This window comes from Petromyzon marinus, chromosome 83 (assembly GCF_048934315.1).
Source record: "Petromyzon marinus isolate PM22_M1 ecotype Great Lakes invasive population chromosome 83, UKy_Petmar_22M1.pri1.0, whole genome shotgun sequence".
In the NCBI taxonomy this organism is placed as follows: domain Eukaryota; kingdom Metazoa; phylum Chordata; class Hyperoartia; order Petromyzontiformes; family Petromyzontidae; genus Petromyzon; species Petromyzon marinus.
This window is the reverse complement of record NC_133748.1, coordinates 2,502,747-2,519,924: the sequence shown is the minus strand read 5'-3', so window position 1 is coordinate 2,519,924 and position 17,178 is coordinate 2,502,747. Positions and strand designations below refer to the sequence as shown.

Here is a 17,178-nt window from a genome sequence, read left to right as displayed (position 1 = left end):
CCACAACCACCACCACCACCATCACCCCACGTACCGGTAGTCCTAGCGGGGCACACGGATAGAGAACCACCATCACCACCATAAACACCACCATCACCCACAACAACCCACCACCACCCACCACCACCACCACCACCTACAACCCACCACCACCACCACCACAACCACCACCACAACCACCATCACCACCACCACCATCACCACCAACACCACCATCACAACCACCATCACCACCACCACCATCACCACCATCACAACCACCATCACCACCAACACCACCACAACCACCACCACCACAACCCACCACCACCAACCCACCACCCACAACCCACCACCACCACCACCCACCCACCACCCATAAACACCACCACCACCACCACCACCACCCACAACCCACCACCCACAACCCACCACCACCACCACCCACCCACCATCCACAACCCACCACCACCACCACCCACCCACCACCCATAAACACCACCACCACCACCCACAACTCACAACCCACCACCACCCACAACCCACAACCCACCACTACCCACAACCCACAACCCACCACCACCACCCACAACCCACCACCACCACCCACAACCCACCACCACCACAAACACCACCACCACCCACCCACCACCCACAACCCACCACCACCACCACCCACCCACCACCCATAAACACCACCACCACCACCACCCACAACCCACCACTACCCACAACCCACAACCCACCACCATCACCACCACCTACAACCCACCACCACCCACCCACCACCCACCACCACCACCCACCACCCACAACCCACCACCACCCACCGTGACCCCGCTAACACCGTGACCCCGCTCACCCCGTGACCCCGTGACCCCGTGACCCCGCTCACCCTTGAGGTAGTAGGTGAGTTCGCAGGGCAGGAGGTTGGTGAGGACGAGGGTGGGCAGCAGTAGCAGCGTGTGGCCTGGGTACGGGAATGGCGGCTGGCCGGCTGCCCAGGCCTCCGCTGGGAAGGGATCCTCACGGATTGCCACCACGAACCTGCAGCATGTGGGGGGGTGGTGGGTGGGTGGGTGGGGGGGTGGGTGGGTGAGTGGGTGGGTGGGTGGGGGGGTGGGTGGGGGGGTGAATGGGTGGGTGGGTGAGTGGGGGGGTGAGTGGGTGGGTGGGTGAGTGGGGGGGTGGGTGGGTGGGTGGGTGAGTGGGCGTGTGGGTGGGTGGGTGAGTGGGTGAGTGAGTAGGTGAGTGAGTGAGTGGGTAGGTGAGTAAGTGGGTGAGTGAGCGGGTGAATGAGTGAGTGGGTGGGTGAGTGAATGGGTGAGTGAGTAGGTGAGTGAGTGAGTGAGTGGGTGGGTGAGTGAGTGGGTGAGTGAGTAGGTGAGTGAGTGAGCGGGTGGGTGGGTGGGTGAGTGAGTTGGTGAGTGAGTTGGTGAGTGAGTGGGTGAGTGAGTGGGTGAGTGGTGAGTGGTGGGTGAGTGAGTGGGTGAGTGAGTTGGTGAGTGAGTTGGTGAGTGAGTGGGTGAGTGAGTGGGTGAGTGAGTGAGCGAGTGGTTGAGTGAGTGAGCGAGTGGTTGAGCGAGCGAACGAGTGAGTGAGTGAGTGGGTGAGTGAGTGAGTGGTTGAGTGAGTGAGCGAGTGAGTGGTTGAGTGAGTGAGTGAGTGGGTGAGTGAGTGGGTGAGTGAGTGGGTGGATGGGTGAGTGAGTGGGTGAGTGAGTAGGTGAGTGAGTGGGTGGGTGAGTGAGTGGGTGAGTGAGTAGGTGAGTGAGTGGGTGGGTGAGTGGGTGGGTGAGTGAGTGAGTGGGTGGGTGAGTGGGTGGGTGGGTGGGTGAGTGAGTGAGTGGGTGAGTGAGTGAGCGAGTGAGCGGGTGAGTGAGTAAGTGAGTGGGTGGGTGAGTGGTGAGTGGGTGGGTGGGTGAGTGGGTTGGTGGGTGGGTGAGTAAGTGAGTGGGTGGGTGAGTGGTGAGTGGGTGGGTGGGTGAGTGGGTTGGTGGGTGGGTGAGTAATTGAGTGGGTGGGTGAGTGAGTGAGTGAGTGGGTGAGTGGGTGGGTGGGTGAGTGGTGAGTGGTGGGTGAGTGAGTGGGTGAGTGAGTTGGTGAGTGAGTTGGTGAGTGAGTGGGTGAGTGAGTGGTTGAGTGAGTGAGCGAGTGGTTGAGTGAGTGAGCGAGTGGTTGAGTGAGTGAGTGAGTGGTTGAGTGAGTGAGTGAGTGATTGAGTGGTTGAGTGAGTGATTGAGTGGTTGAGCGAGTGAGCGAGTGAGCGAGTGGGTGAGTGAGCGAGCGAGTGAGCGGTTGAGCGAGCGAGCGAGCGGTGTGTTGCGTTGTCCACCTGTGCGTCAGCTCTTTATCCCCGCTGATGCTGAGACACTCGCGACTGCTGGCGTGCACGATGCCTAACCCACCGCCACCACTGCCACCACCGCCACCACCACCACCACCGCCACCACCGCCACCACCGGAAGCAGCAGCAGCAGCAGCAGCCTTGCCTCCAGCCGCGGACGACGACGATGAGGAGGACGAGGAGGAGGTGGACGAGGAGGAGGAGGTGGTGACGGCGCTAGTCCAGTGGATGGGCACGCGGCAGTAGTGGAAGCCTGCGCCGCTAGGCCGCACCTGTAGGCGCCAGGAGGCGAGGTGGAGGGGGATGGGGACGGAGCCCCTGGCCGGCAACACGGGGAGCACCACCGGCTCTGGGGGGCGGGGGGGGGGGGAGGGGTGAGGAGGGGGGGGAGAGGGTGAGGAGGGGGGTGAGGAGGAGGTGTTGGTGGTAAATATTCACAGGGACGGTGATTCTCCACCTTTCTCTCTCTCTCTGTCTCTCTCCCACTCTCTTACAATCTCTCCCCGTGTCTCTCCCCCGTGTCTCTCTCCCCCCGTGTCTCTCCCCCCGTGTCTCTCTCCCCGTGTCTCTCTCCCCCCCGTGTCTCTCTCCTCGTGTCTGCCCCGTGTCTCTCTCCTCGTGTCTCTCTCCTCGTGTCTCTCTCCCCCGTGTCTCTCTCCTCGTGTCTCTCTCCCCCCCGTGTCTCTCTCCTCGTGTCTGCCCCGTGTCTCTCTCCTCGTGTCTCTCTCCCCCGTGTCTCTCTCCTCGTGTCTCCCCCCGTGTCTCTCTCCCCCGTGTCTCTCCCGCCGTGTCTATCTCCCCCGTGTCTCTCTCCCCGTGTCTCTCTCCCCCGTGTCTCTCCCCGTGTTTCTCTCTCCTCGTGTCTCTCCCCCCGTGTCTCTCTCCCCCGTGTCTCTCCCCGTGTTTCTCTCTCCTCGTGTCTCTCCCCCCGTGTCTCCTCCCCCCGTGTCTCTCTCCCCCCGTGTCTCTCTCCCCCCGTGTCTCTCTCCCCGTGTCTCTCCCTGTGTCTCTCTCCCCCGTGTCTCTCTCCCCCGTGTCTCTCTCCCCGTGTCTCTCTCCCCGTGTCTCTCTCCCCGTGTCTCTCTCCCCGTGTCTCTCTCCCCGTGTCTCTCTTTCTCTCTCCCCGTGTCTCTTTCCCCGTGTCTCTCTCCCCGTGTCTCTCCCCCCCGTGTCTCTCTCCCCGTGTCTCTCTCCCTGTGTCTCTCCCCCCCGTGTCTCTCTCCCCGTGTCTCTCTCCCCGTGTCTCTCCCCCCCGTGTCTCTCTCCCCCGTGTCTCTCCCCCGTGTCTCTCTCTCCCCGTGTGTCTCTCTCCCCGTGTCTCCCCCCGTGTCTCCCCCCGTGTCTCTCCCCCCGTGTCTCTCTCCCCGTGTATCTCTCTCCCCGTGTCTCTCCCCGTGTCTCTCTCCCCGTGTCTCTCCCCGTGTCTCTCCCCGTGTCTCCCCCCCGTGTCTATCCCCCTGTGTCTCTCCCTGTGTCTCTCCCTGTGTCTCTCCCTGTCTCTCTCCCTGTGTCTCTCTCCCCCCATGTCTCTCCCCCCCGTGTCTCCCCCTGTGTCTCCCCCCCGTGTCTCTCCCCCCGTGTCTCTCTCCGTCTCTCCCCCCCGTGTCTCTCCCCCCGTGTCTCTCTCCCCGTGTCTCTCTCCCCGTGTCTCTCTCCCTGTGTCTCCCCCAATGTCTCTCCCCCCCGTGTCTCCCCCTGTGTCTCCCCCCCGTGTCTCTCTCCCCGTGTCTCTCCCCGTGTCTCTCTCCCCGTGTCTCTCTCCCCGTGTCTCTCCCCGTGTCTCTCCCCCCGTGTCTCCCCCCCATGTCCCCCCCCCCCCGTGTCTCTCTCACCCCGTGTCTCTCCCCCCGTGTCTCTCCCCCCGTGTCTCTCCCCCCGTGTGTCTCTCTCCCCGTGTCTCTCCCCCCGTGCGTACTGTCTGGTGCCGAGGGGCTGTCCATGCGAATCTGCACGGCGCGGTGGAGGTGATTGTGCAGCAGCAGCGAGGATCGGACCGTCACCACAGTGCCGGCTACGGCGTCCAGCACCACCGACAGCACCACACGTGCCGGGGGTAGTGAGGAGAACTACGCACAGAGACACGGTGAGACGCACAGAGACACGGTGAGACGCACAGAGACACGGTGAGACGCACAGAGACACGGTGAGACACACAGAGACACGGTGAGACGCACAGAGACACGGTGAGACGCACAGAGACACGGTGAGACGCACAGAGACACGGTGAGAGAGACACACACAGACACGGTGAGACACACAGAGACACGGTGAGAGAGAGACACACACACAGACACACACACAGACACACACAGACACACACACAAACACGGTGAGAGAGACACACACAGAGACACGGTGAGACGCACAGAGACACGGTGAGAGAGAGACACACACACAGACACACACACAGACACACACAGACACACACACAAACACGGTGAGAGAGACACACACAGAGACACACACACAGACACGGTGAGACACACAGAGACACGGTGAGACGCACAGAGACACGGTGAGAGAGACACACAGACACACACACACAGACACGGTGAGACACACAGAGACACGGTGAGACGCACAGAGACACGGTGAGAGAGACACACAGACACACACACACAGACACGGTGAGACACACAGAGACACGGTGAGACGCACAGAGACACGGTGAGAGAGACACACACACAGACACACACAGACACACACAGAGAGACACACAAACACGGTGAGAGAGACACACACAGAGACACACACACAGACACGGTGAGATACACAGAGACACGGTGAGAGAGACACACACACAGACACACACACACATACACACACAGACACGGTGAGACACACAGAGACACGGTGAGAGAGACACACAGAGACACACACACAGACACACACAGAGAGACACACAGACACACACAGACACACAGAGACACACACAGAGAGACACACAGACACACACAGACACACAGAGACACACAGACACACAGAGACACACACACAGACACACACACAAACACGGTGAGAGAGACACACACAGAGACACACACACAGACACGGTGAGACACACAGAGACACGGTGAGACGCACAGAGACACGGTGAGAGAGACACACAGACACACACACAGAGACACGGTGAGACACACAGAGACACGGTGAGACACACAGAGACACGGTGAGAGACACACACAGAGACACGGTGAGACACACAAACACACACACAGAGACACACACACACACAGAGACACACACAGAGACACACACACAGACACGGTGAGACACACAGAGACACGGTGAGACGCACAGAGACACGGTGAGAGAGACACACAGACACACACACACAGACACGGTGAGACGCACAGAGACACGGTGAGACGCACAGAGACACGGTGAGAGAGACACACAGAGACACGGTGAGAGAGACACACAGAGACACACACACACAGACACGGTGAGAGACACACACAGAGACACGGTGAGACACACACAGAGACACGGTGAGAGAGACACACAGAGACACACACACACAGACATGGTGAGACACACAGAGACACGGTGAGACGCACAGAGACACGGTGAGAGACACACACAGAGACACGGTGAGACACACAGAGACACGGTGAGAGAGACACACAGAGACACACACACACAGACACACACACAGAGACACGGTGAGACACACAGAGACACGGTGAGACACACAGAGACACGGTGAGAGAGACACACAGAGACACACACACAGACACGGTGAGACACACAGAGACACGGTGAGACGCACAGAGACACGGTGAGAGAGACACACAGAGACACGGTGAGAGAGACACACACACAGACACACACAGAGACACGGTGAGAGAGACACACAGAGACACACACACAGACACACACAGAGACACGGTGAGAGAGACACACACACAGACACACACACAGACACACACACACACACAAACACGGTGAGAGAGACACACACAGAGACACACACACAGACACACAGAGACACACACACAGACGCGGTGAGACACACAGAGACACGGTGAGAGAGACACACACACAGACACACACAGACACACACAGAGACACGGTGAGAGAGACACACACACAGACACACACAGAGACACAGTGAGACACGGTGAGAGAGATACACAGAGACACACACACAGACACACACAGACACACACAGAGACACGGTGAGAGAGACACACAGAGACACACACACAGACACACACAGACACACACAGACACGGTGAGACACACAGAGACACGGTGAGAGAGACAAACACACAGACACACACAGAGACACGGTGAGACGCGGTGAGAGAGACACACACACAGACACACACACAGACACACACACACACAGACACGGTGAGACACGATGAGAGAGACACGGTGAGAGAGACACACAAACAGACACACACAGACACACACAGACACACACAGAGACACGGTGAAAGAGACACACAGAGACACACACACAGACACACACAGACACAGACACACACAGAGACACGGTGAGAGAGACACACACACACACAGACACACACAGACACGGTGAGACACACAGAGACACGGTGAGAGAGACACACACACAGACACACACAGACACACACAGAGACACGGTGAGACGCGGTGAGAGTGAGAGAGACACGGTGAGAGAGACACACAAACAGACACACACAGACACGGTGAGACACACACAGAGACACAGAGACACACACAGACACACACAGAGACACGGTGAGACACGGTGAGAGAGACGCGGTGAGAGAGACGCGGTGAGACACGGTGAGAGAGACACCGTGAGAGACGCGGTGAGAGACACACACAGAGACACACACAGAAACACACACACAGACACACACACAGAGACACACACAGAGAGACACACACAGAGACACACACAGAGACACACACAGAGAGACACACAGAGACACACATAGAGACACACACAGACACACACACAGAGACACGCACACAGAGACACGCACACAGAGACACGCACAGACACACACACAGAGAGACACACACAGAGACACACACAGACACACACACACACACATAGACACACACACATAGACACACACACACACAGACACACACACAGACACACACACAGACACACACACACACAGACACACACAGAGACACACACAGAGACACACACAGACACACGCACACAGAGACACACACAGAGACACACGCAGCCACACACACACAGAGACACACACAGAGACACACACAGGCACACACACAGAGACACACACAGAGACACACACACAAACACACACAGACACACACACACAGACACACACAGAGACACACACAGACACACACACAGACACACACACATAGACACACACACACAGAGAGACACACACAGAGACACACACAGAGACACACACAGACACACACACAGAGACACACACAGAGACACGCACACAGAGACACACACAGACACACAGAGACACACAAACACACACACAGAGACACACACACACACAGAGACACACACAGACACACACACAGACACGGTGAGACAGAGGCGACCTTCATAGGCACTGCGACTCGCTAGCAGCACTTGCCCCAGGCGTGTGTCAAGGCTACACGGAAGAGCTTTGTCTTTGTGAGTTTGTGTACAGGACTCACGTAAATCTGTGGGTGGAGGATTTGGCTGGAGGAGCTCCCAACCTACAGAGACACACACACAGACGTGCGTGTGTGTACGTGTGTATGTGTGTGTGTGTGTATGTGTGTGTATGTGTGTGTACGTGTGTGTGTACGTGTGTGTGTACGTGTGTGTGTACGTGTGTGTGTGTGTGTACGTGTGTGTGTACGTGCGTGTGTGTACGTGTGTGTGTGTACGTGTGTGTATACGTGTGTGTGTACGTGTGTGTATACGTGTGTGTGTACGTGTGTGTATGTGTGTGTACGTGCATGTACGTGTGTGTGTACGTGTGTGTGTGTACGTGTGTGTGTACGTGTGTGTGTGTGTGTACGTGTGTACGTGTGTGTACGTGTGTGTATGTGTGTGTACATGAGTGTACGTGTGTGTGTGTACGTGCGTGTGCGTACGTGTGTGTGTACGTGTGTGTATACGTGTGTGTGTACGTGTGTGTGTGTACGTGTGTGTACGTGTGTGTATGTGTGTGTACATGCGTGTACGTGTGTGTGTACGTGTGTGTGTACGTGCGTGTGCGTACGTGTGTGTGTACGTGCGTGTGCGTACGTGTGTGTGTACGTGTGTGTGTACGTGTGTACATGTGTCTGTACGTGCTTGTGTGTGTACGTGTGTGTGTATGTGTGTGTATGTGTGTGTACGTGCATGTACGTGTGTGTGTACGTGTGTGTGTGTACGTGTGTGTGTGTGTGTGTACGTGTGTACGTGTGTGTACGTGTGTGTATGTGTGTGTACATGAGTGTACGTGTGTGTGTACGTGCGTGTGCGTACGTGTGTGTGTACGTGTGTGTATACGTGTGTGTGTACGTGTGTGTGTGTACGTGTGTGTACGTGTGTGTATGTGTGTGTACATGCGTGTACGTGTGTGTGTACGTGTGTGTGTACGTGCGTGTGCGTACGTGTGTGTGTACGTGCGTGTGCGTACGTGTGTGTGTACGTGTGTGTGTACGTGTGTACATGTGTCTGTACGTGCTTGTGTGTGTACGTGTGTGTGTATGTGCGTGTGTGTGCGCGTGTGTGTACGTGCGTGTGTGTGTAGGTGCGTGTGTGTGTTTACGTGCCGTTACGTGCGCGTGTGTGTGTGTACGTGCGTGTGTGTGTACGTGCATGTGTGTGTACGTATGTGTACGTGCGTGTGTGTACATGTGTACGTGTGTGTGTACATAAGACCTACATCTCTGCTTTATTGACGTGGTCAAGGCCTATGATACCATCAGTAGGCCTGGGCTCTGGGTCGTTCTTCGTGCTTTTGGAGTACCTGACCCTCTGCTCACGATCATTAAGGACCTTCATGATGGTGAGCGGGCCCGGGTAAAACTACGTGGCCGGGAGTCAGAGCCATTCCCTGTACACCTTGGGGTGCGACAGGGATGTCCTCTGGCTCCCACATTATTTAACATCTATTTTGACCACGTAGTTCGTGAAGCCTTCAATAGCTGTACCGGGGGAATCTCCATATGGTACAGATATAATGGGAGGCTGATCGATGCCCGGGTGCGGTCAAGGGATGGCTCCCTATTGCTCAACCACGTTATGTATGCCGATGACTTGGTAATAGCTGCTCAGTCAGAGGAGGAGTTGGAGACGCTGCTGCTGAGACTGGAGCGTGCCACTAAGAGGTGGGGCCTTACCATCAGCCCCACCAAAACTAAGCACCTGCCTGGGTATTTTGTACCATCGGACACTCCACCCCCACAACTCCCAATCGGTGATGGGGCAGTTGTGGAGAGAGTGGAGAGTTTCCCATACCTGGGCAGTGTGCTTATGACTGGCTCCAGTTTAACAGCAGAGGTCTCACTCCGAATCAGTCGAGCAGCAATATCTTTTCATCGGTTGCGTAACGCTGTGTGGAAGCTACCTGGTCTGTCACTCCGCACTAAGCTTCAGGTCTTCTCGGCCACGGTCATTTCCTCCCTTCTCTACGCTTGCGAAACGTGGACCCCCCTAATGGAACATCTTCGCCGGTTAGAAACATTTAGGCTGGCCTGCCTACGATCCATCCTGGGTTTAACCAGGCTGGATTGTGTGAGGAGCTCACAAATCCTTGAAAGATCTGGGCAAGGTCCCATCGGGTGAGCTCCTCCAGCAGGCAAGGCTGCGATGGCTGGGGCATGTAGCCCGCATGCCCAGCCACCGCATGCCGAAACAGCTTTTGTGTGTCTCTGTGTGTCTGTGTGTGTCTGCGTGTCTCTGTGTGTCTCTGTGTGTGTCTCTGCGTGCGTGTGTCTCTGCATGCGTGTGTCTCTGCGTGTCTCTGCGTGTGTCTGTGTGTGTCTGCGTGTCTCTGCGTGTCTCTGTCTGCGTGTCTCTGCGTGTCTCTGTCTGCGTGTGTCTGCGTGTCTCTGCGTGTCTCTGTCTGCGTGTCTCTGCGTGTCTCTGTCTGCGTGTCTCTGTCTGCGTGTCTCTGCGTGTCTCTGCGTGTCTGCGTGCGTGTCTCTCTGCGTGTCTCTGTGTGTCTCTGCGTGTGCGTGTGTCTGCGTGTGTCTGCGTGTCTCTGTCTGCGTGCGTGTCTCTGCGTGTCTGTGTGTCTCTGCGTGTCTCTGCGTGTCTGCGTGTGTCTGCGTGTCTCTGCGTGTCTCTGTCTGCATGCGTGTGTTTGTGTGCGTGTGTCTGCGTGTGTCTGTGTGTCTGCGTGTGTCTGCGTGTCTCTGCGTGTCTCTGTCTGCGTGCGTGTCTCTGTCTGCGTGCGTGTGTCTGCGTGCGTGTGTCTGCGTGTCTCTGTCTGCGTGTGTCTGCGTGTGTCTGCGTGTCTCTGCGTGTCTCTGCGTGTGTCTGCGTGTCTCTGTCTGCGTGTCTGCGTATCTGCGTGTGTCTGCGTGTCTCTGTGTGTCTGCGTGTGTCTGTCTGTGTGTCTGCGTGTGTCTGCGTGTCTCTGCGTGTGTCTGCGTGTCTCTGTGTCTCTGTCTGCGTGTGTCTGCGTGTCTCTGTGTCTCTGTCTGCGTGTGTCTGCGTGTCTCTGTCTGCGTGCGTGTCTCTGTCTGCGTGTCTGCGTGCGTACGTGGGAGGCTGTACGTGTCTCTGTCTGCGTGTCTCTGTGTGTCTGCGTGTGTCTGCATGTCTCTGTGTCTCTGTCTGCGTGTCTCTGTCTGAGTGTCTGCGTGTGTCTGTGTGTCTCTGTCTGCGTGTGTCTGCCCGTGTGTCTGCGTGTGTACGTGGGAGGCTGTGCGCGTCGTGTCGGCCGCTGCGTGTCTGAAGTAAACTCCGACGCGATCCACGGAGATGGGCTCCATCTCCTGCCAGCCGTCCACTCGCACCGCCAACTGGCGCAGACGCACCTCGTGGGTCTGTCTGACTCACGCACACACGGGGAGAGAGACACACGGGGAGAGAGAGACACGGGGAGAGAGACACGGGGAGGGAGACACGGGGACGGAGACACGGGGAGGGAGACACGGGGAGAGAGACACGGGGAGAGAGACACGGGGAGGGAGACACGGGGAGGGAGACACGGGGAGAGAGACACGGGGAGAGAGACACACGGGGAGGGAGACACGGGGAGGGAGACACGGCGACGGAGACACGGGGAGGGAGACACGGGGAGAGAGACACGGGGAGAGAGACACGGGGAGACACGGGGAGGGACGGGGAGACACGGAGAGAGACACGGGGAGAGAGACACGGGGAGACACGGGGAGACAGGGGGAGAGAGACACACGGGGAGGGAGACACGGGGAGACACGGGGAGAGACACACGGGGAGAGAGAGACACGGGGAGACACGGGGACACACGGGGAGAGAGACATACGGGGAGAGAGACACGGGGAGGGAGACACGGGGAGACACGGGGAGACACGGGGAGAGAGACACGGGGAGACACGGGGAGACACGGGGAGGGAGACACGGGGAGGGACGGGGAGACACGGAGAGAGACACACGGGGAGAGACACATGGGGAGAGAGACACGGGGAGACACGGGGAGGGACACGGGGAGGGAGACACGGGGAGAGAGACACAGAGAAAGACACGGGGAGAGAGACACGGTGAAAGAGACACGGGGAGAGAGACACGGGGAGATACGGGGAGACACGGGGAGAGAGACACGGGGAGGGAGACACGGGGAGAGAGACACGGGGAGAGAGACACGGGGGGGGGAGACACGGGGAGAGAGACACGGGGAGGGACGGGGAGACACGGGGAGAGACACACGGGGAGGGAGACACGGGGAGGGAGACACGGGGAGAGACACACGGGGAGAGACACACGGGGAGAGAGAGACACGGAGAGAGAGACACGGGGAGACACGGGGAGACATGGGGAGAGAGACACGGGGAGGGAGACACGGGGAGACACGGGGAGACACGGGAAGAGACACACGGGGAGACACGGGGAGACACAGGGAGAGAGACACGGGGAGACATGGGGAGGGAGACACGGGGAGGGAGAGACGGGGAGACACGGGGAGAGAGACACGGGGAGAGAGACACGGGGAGGGAGACACGGGGAGACACGGGGAGACACGGGGAGAGACACACGGGGAGACACGGGGAGGGAGACACGGGGAGACACGGGGAGGGAGACACGGGGAGACACGGGGAGAAAGACACGGGGAGAGAGACACGGGGAGAGAGACACGGGGAGACACGGGGAGAGAGACACGGGGAGAGAGACACGGGGAGGGAGACACGGGGAGACACGGGGAGGGAGACACGGGGAGACACGGGGGGGGGGGGGAGACACGGGGAGAGAGACACGGGGAGAGAGATACGGGGAGACACGGGGAGACATGGGGAGGGAGACACGGGGAGAGAGACACGGGGAGGGAGACACGATGAGACACGGGGAGAGAGACACGGGGAGAGAGACACGGGGAGACACGGGGACACACGGGGAGAGAGACACGGGGAGAGAGACACGGGGAGAGAGACACGGGGAGGGAGAAACAGGGAGGGAGACACGGGGAGACACGGGGGGGGGGAGACACGGGGAGAGAGACACGGGGAGAGAGACACGGGGAGGGAGACACGGGGAGGGAGACCCGGGGAGGGAGACATGGGGAGAGAGACACGGGGAGATACGGGGAGACACGGGGAGAGAGACACGGGGAGAGAGACACACACACACAGACACATACACACTTAGACACACACACACTAAGGCACACACACTAAGACACACACACTTAGACACACACACTAAGACACACACACACTAAGAGACACACACAGACACACACACACTAAGACACACACACAGATGCACACACTAACAACAACAACCGCCATTCGCCACTAAGTGGCAGTGACGTCACCATGACGCTTGTGCCAGGCCATGTGCACCTTGAGGCCACGTGAAGTGTCGAACGCCCGCTGGCAGGAGGTCACGGGGCAGACCCAGGTGCCACGGGTCGACTGACTGAGATGACTGAGATGACTGGCTGATGCACCACCCGTGCCCCCTACTGTGCCAACCTGCTGTGCTTTAGCCACCCGGCGCTCCGCTCGTTGTTGTGAGCGTCGCTCCTCCGCCCTCCGTTGTTGTTGGAGGGCGACTGCCTCCAACTGCCCAGTAGCGTCCTTCACGAGCCTCCTCCACAGAGGCCGATCTTGACATCGCTGGTACCAGTCATCGGCAAGTCCACTCAGCTCCACGTCCTCCTGTACCACATCACTCCATCTCTTCTCTAGCCCGTGCCGCGCCCGCTTAGCCCCCTCGATCCGGCCGAACAAAAGCTGTTTCGGCATGCGGTGGCTGGGCATGCGGGCTACATGACCCAGCCAACGCAGCCTTGCCTGCCGGAGGAGCTCAACGATGGGACCTTGCCCAGATTTTTCAAGGATTTGTGAGATCCTCACACAATCCAGCCTGGTTAAACCCAAGATGGATCGTAGGCAGGCTAGCCTAAATGTTTCTAACGGCGAAGATGGTCCATTAGGGGGGTCCACGTTTCGCAAGCGTAGAGAAGGGAGGGAATGACCGTGGCCGAGAAGACCTGAAGCTTAGTGCGGAGCGACAGACAAGGTAGCTTCCACACAGCGTCACGCAACCGATGAAAAGATATTGCCGCTCGACTGATTCGGAGTGAGACCTCTGCTGTTAAACTGGAGCCGGTCATAAGCACACTGCCCAGGTATGGGAAACTCTCCACTCTCTCCAAAACTACCCCATTACCGATTGGGAGTTGTGGGGGTGGAGTGTCCGATGGTACAAAATACCCAGGCAGGTGCTTATTTTTTGTGGGGCTGATGGTAAGGCCCCATCTATAAGTGGCACGCTCCAGTCTCAGCAGCAGCGTCTCCAACTCCTCCTCTGAATGAGCAGCTATTACCAAATCATCGGCATACATAACGTGGTTGAGCAATAGGGAGCAATCCCTTGACCGCACCCGGGCATCGATCAGCCTCCCATTATATCTGTACCATATGGAGATTCCCCCGGTACAGCTATTGAAGGCTTCACGAACTACGTGGTCAAAATAGATGTTAAATAATGTGGGAGCCAAAGGACATCCCTGTCGCACCCCAAGGTGTACAGGGAATGGCTCTGACTCCCGGCCACGTAGTTTTACCCGGGCCCGCTCACCATACCCGGGCCCGCTCACCATCATGAAGGTCCTTAATGATCGTGAACAGAGGGTCAGGTACTCAAAAAGCGCGAAGAGCAACCCAGAGCCCAGGCCTACTGATGGTATCATAGGCCTTGACCAGGTCAATAAAGCAGAGATGTAGGTCTTGCTGGAATTCCCTACACCTCTGCTGTAGCAGACGGACAGAAAATATGGCATCCGTGCAGGACCGCCCTTTCCTGAAACCGCATTGGGGCTCCGCAAGCCTCTCCTCAGCGTGCCTGGCAAGGCGATGCTGAATAATCCTTGCCAGGACCTTTCCCGGCACACTGAGGAGTGAGATGCCCCTGTAGTTGTTACAGTCTGTGCGGTCCCCCTTCTTAAAGAGGGGGACCACCAGGGCATCCTTCCAATCCTGCGGAACCCGTCCAGTGGTCCAGACTGTTGTTATGATATCATATAGGGCAGTCTGTGCACAAACGCCACCCTCCCTCAGCATTTCGCTTGGGAGATCATCTCTGCCCGCTGCCTTTCCTGGTCTCAAACTCCGGATCGCCTTCAGTACTTCCTCAACAGATGGTACCTCAGCCAGCCACTCACAGGGGGTGACTTCTTCCAATATTTGAGGCACTGCAGCCTCAGCAGGGTCATCCCCACTTTGTCCCACGATGTTTTCCATGTCGAGGGATTTCCACTCCCCCAGGACCTCACAGAAATGCTCAGCAAATCTGTTCCTGGGGGTCGGAGATTGGATGACCGTTTTTTCCCCTAATGATGGTAAGAGGTGTGGCGCTGCAGGTAACTTTTTTGGTGGAGTTAAATAGAGATTTGTGATCGCGGGCCACTGAGGCAGACTCCATCTCCTCAGCAACCCACGACCACCACCCATCCTTGCAGCGCCTCACGGCTCTCCGAGCCTCCGAGCGAAGGCTGAGGTAAGCCTCCTCATTCTCTGATGTGGGATTCTGTAGCCGATGACAGTGGGCCTGTCGCTTTTTCTCAACTATCCTGAACACCTCCTCTGTCAGCCAGGGTCTCTGGGGAGGTCTGGACCGCGTACCCAAAGCAGCCATTGCAGCTGCATGAGTCACAGTCCTAAACCTCGCCCATTTACCCTCGACATCTGGAGTAGTGGGGGATGATGCCAACCCCAGCCGCAAGCGATGATGAAATTCTCGCTTGCAACTTTCATCAGCAAGCTGAGACCGGGCCACCTTAGGTTGGAATGGGGTCCTGGGTGTACACCCACCACCGCAGTGGAAGAATGGCAGGCGCATCTTACAGATGACTAGTCGATGGTCAGAGGGCAGATCAGCTCCACGGTAGGTCCTGGTGTCAAGGACATGGGCTCGCATCCGCTGGTCCGTCACTATGTAGTCCAGCAGATGTCCTTGCTTGGACCCGGCATGCATCCATGATGTTGTGTGGATGCGCCGATGCCGGAACAGCGTGTTGGTAATTACAAGCCCATGGGCTGCACAAAAATCTAGCAGCCTCCTACCGTTGTTATTGAGCTGATCTGGCCCATGCCCTCCAATCACTCCAGACCAGGTGCCAGCATCATGACCAACTCGGGCATTGAAGTCACCCAACAAGATGACTCTATCCCGAGGGGCCACTTTAGCTAGCACCTGTGACAGGAGGTCATAGAAGGCATCTGACTCATCGGCCTTGCCTGCATCCCTCCACGGATGTTCGTCTTCGGTGGGGGCATAAGTAACCACGACCACCACTCCTCGCCTCCGGTTGATGGGAAGGCGAGCCCAAAGTAGCCTGGGGCTAACAGCTTCCCATACCTCACCGCCACGCTCCCACGCCCCCTTCATTCTTTTATTCAGAAGATGTGACACTCCCTGTTGTTTGGCAGTCTGCTGCCCCGAGTAGAGGACTGTCCACCCCTCATGGTGGTAGGAGCCAGAACCGGTCCACCGGACCTCCTAAATGCCACAGAGAAACAAGCGGTACCGGTCCAGCTCCCGACAGAGGAGTGGCAGCCTCTCCTCCGCAGTGAGCGTTCGAACATTCCACGTGGCCACCCGTAGTGGTTTTTCGTTGTTTCTGGAGCCCCGAGGGTAGAGATTCAATCTCCTGGCTCCGCCAAATGGGGTTTGGCCAGGAGACGTCATAGACGCCTGGCCCCCCGGGGCCTCCGGCACAAGCTTATTAGTTACATATTTCAGTTTATTTCGCGGTTTAGTGGTAATTAATTGAAGGTGGAGGGGTTACCAGCCCCTCGCACCCATCCAGAGCCCCCGTTTAGCCCCTGTGGTGGACACAGATGCCATGAGGGGAGGAGCCAATCACAATTGGCCCTCCCCCCACAGCACTGTCCACGAAAGAGTTGCCCGTCCGGCACCGCGAGGAGTTAGGGGGTTGTTTTGTTGTGTGGATGCGCCGATGCCCAGACACACACCCACCCACCCACACACCCACCCACACACCCACCCACCACACACCCACACACCCACCCACCCACCCACACACCCACACACACACCCACACACACACCCACCCACACACCCACCCACACACCCACCCACCCACCCACACACACACCAACCCACACACCCACCCACACAGCCACCCACCCACACACCCACATACCCACCCACCACACACCCACCCACACACCCACCCACACACACACCCACCCACACACCCACCCACACACCCAACCACC

At 58.0% G+C, this 17,178-nt stretch overlaps 1 protein-coding gene across 1 annotated transcript in view; it reads right to left on the bottom strand.

Annotated features, from left to right (window-relative positions):
• The window catches only part of LOC116958785 (intermembrane lipid transfer protein VPS13D-like), a 92,627-nt gene that overhangs the window by 68,378 nt on the left and 7,071 nt on the right, over nt 1-17,178 (bottom strand). Inside the window, 5 exon segments of the mRNA XM_076057663.1 lie at nt 875-1,026; nt 2,314-2,674; nt 4,241-4,391; nt 7,966-8,007; nt 11,149-11,284. Of these exon segments, the coding sequence (XP_075913778.1) occupies nt 875-1,026; nt 2,314-2,674; nt 4,241-4,391; nt 7,966-8,007; nt 11,149-11,284 (842 nt within the window).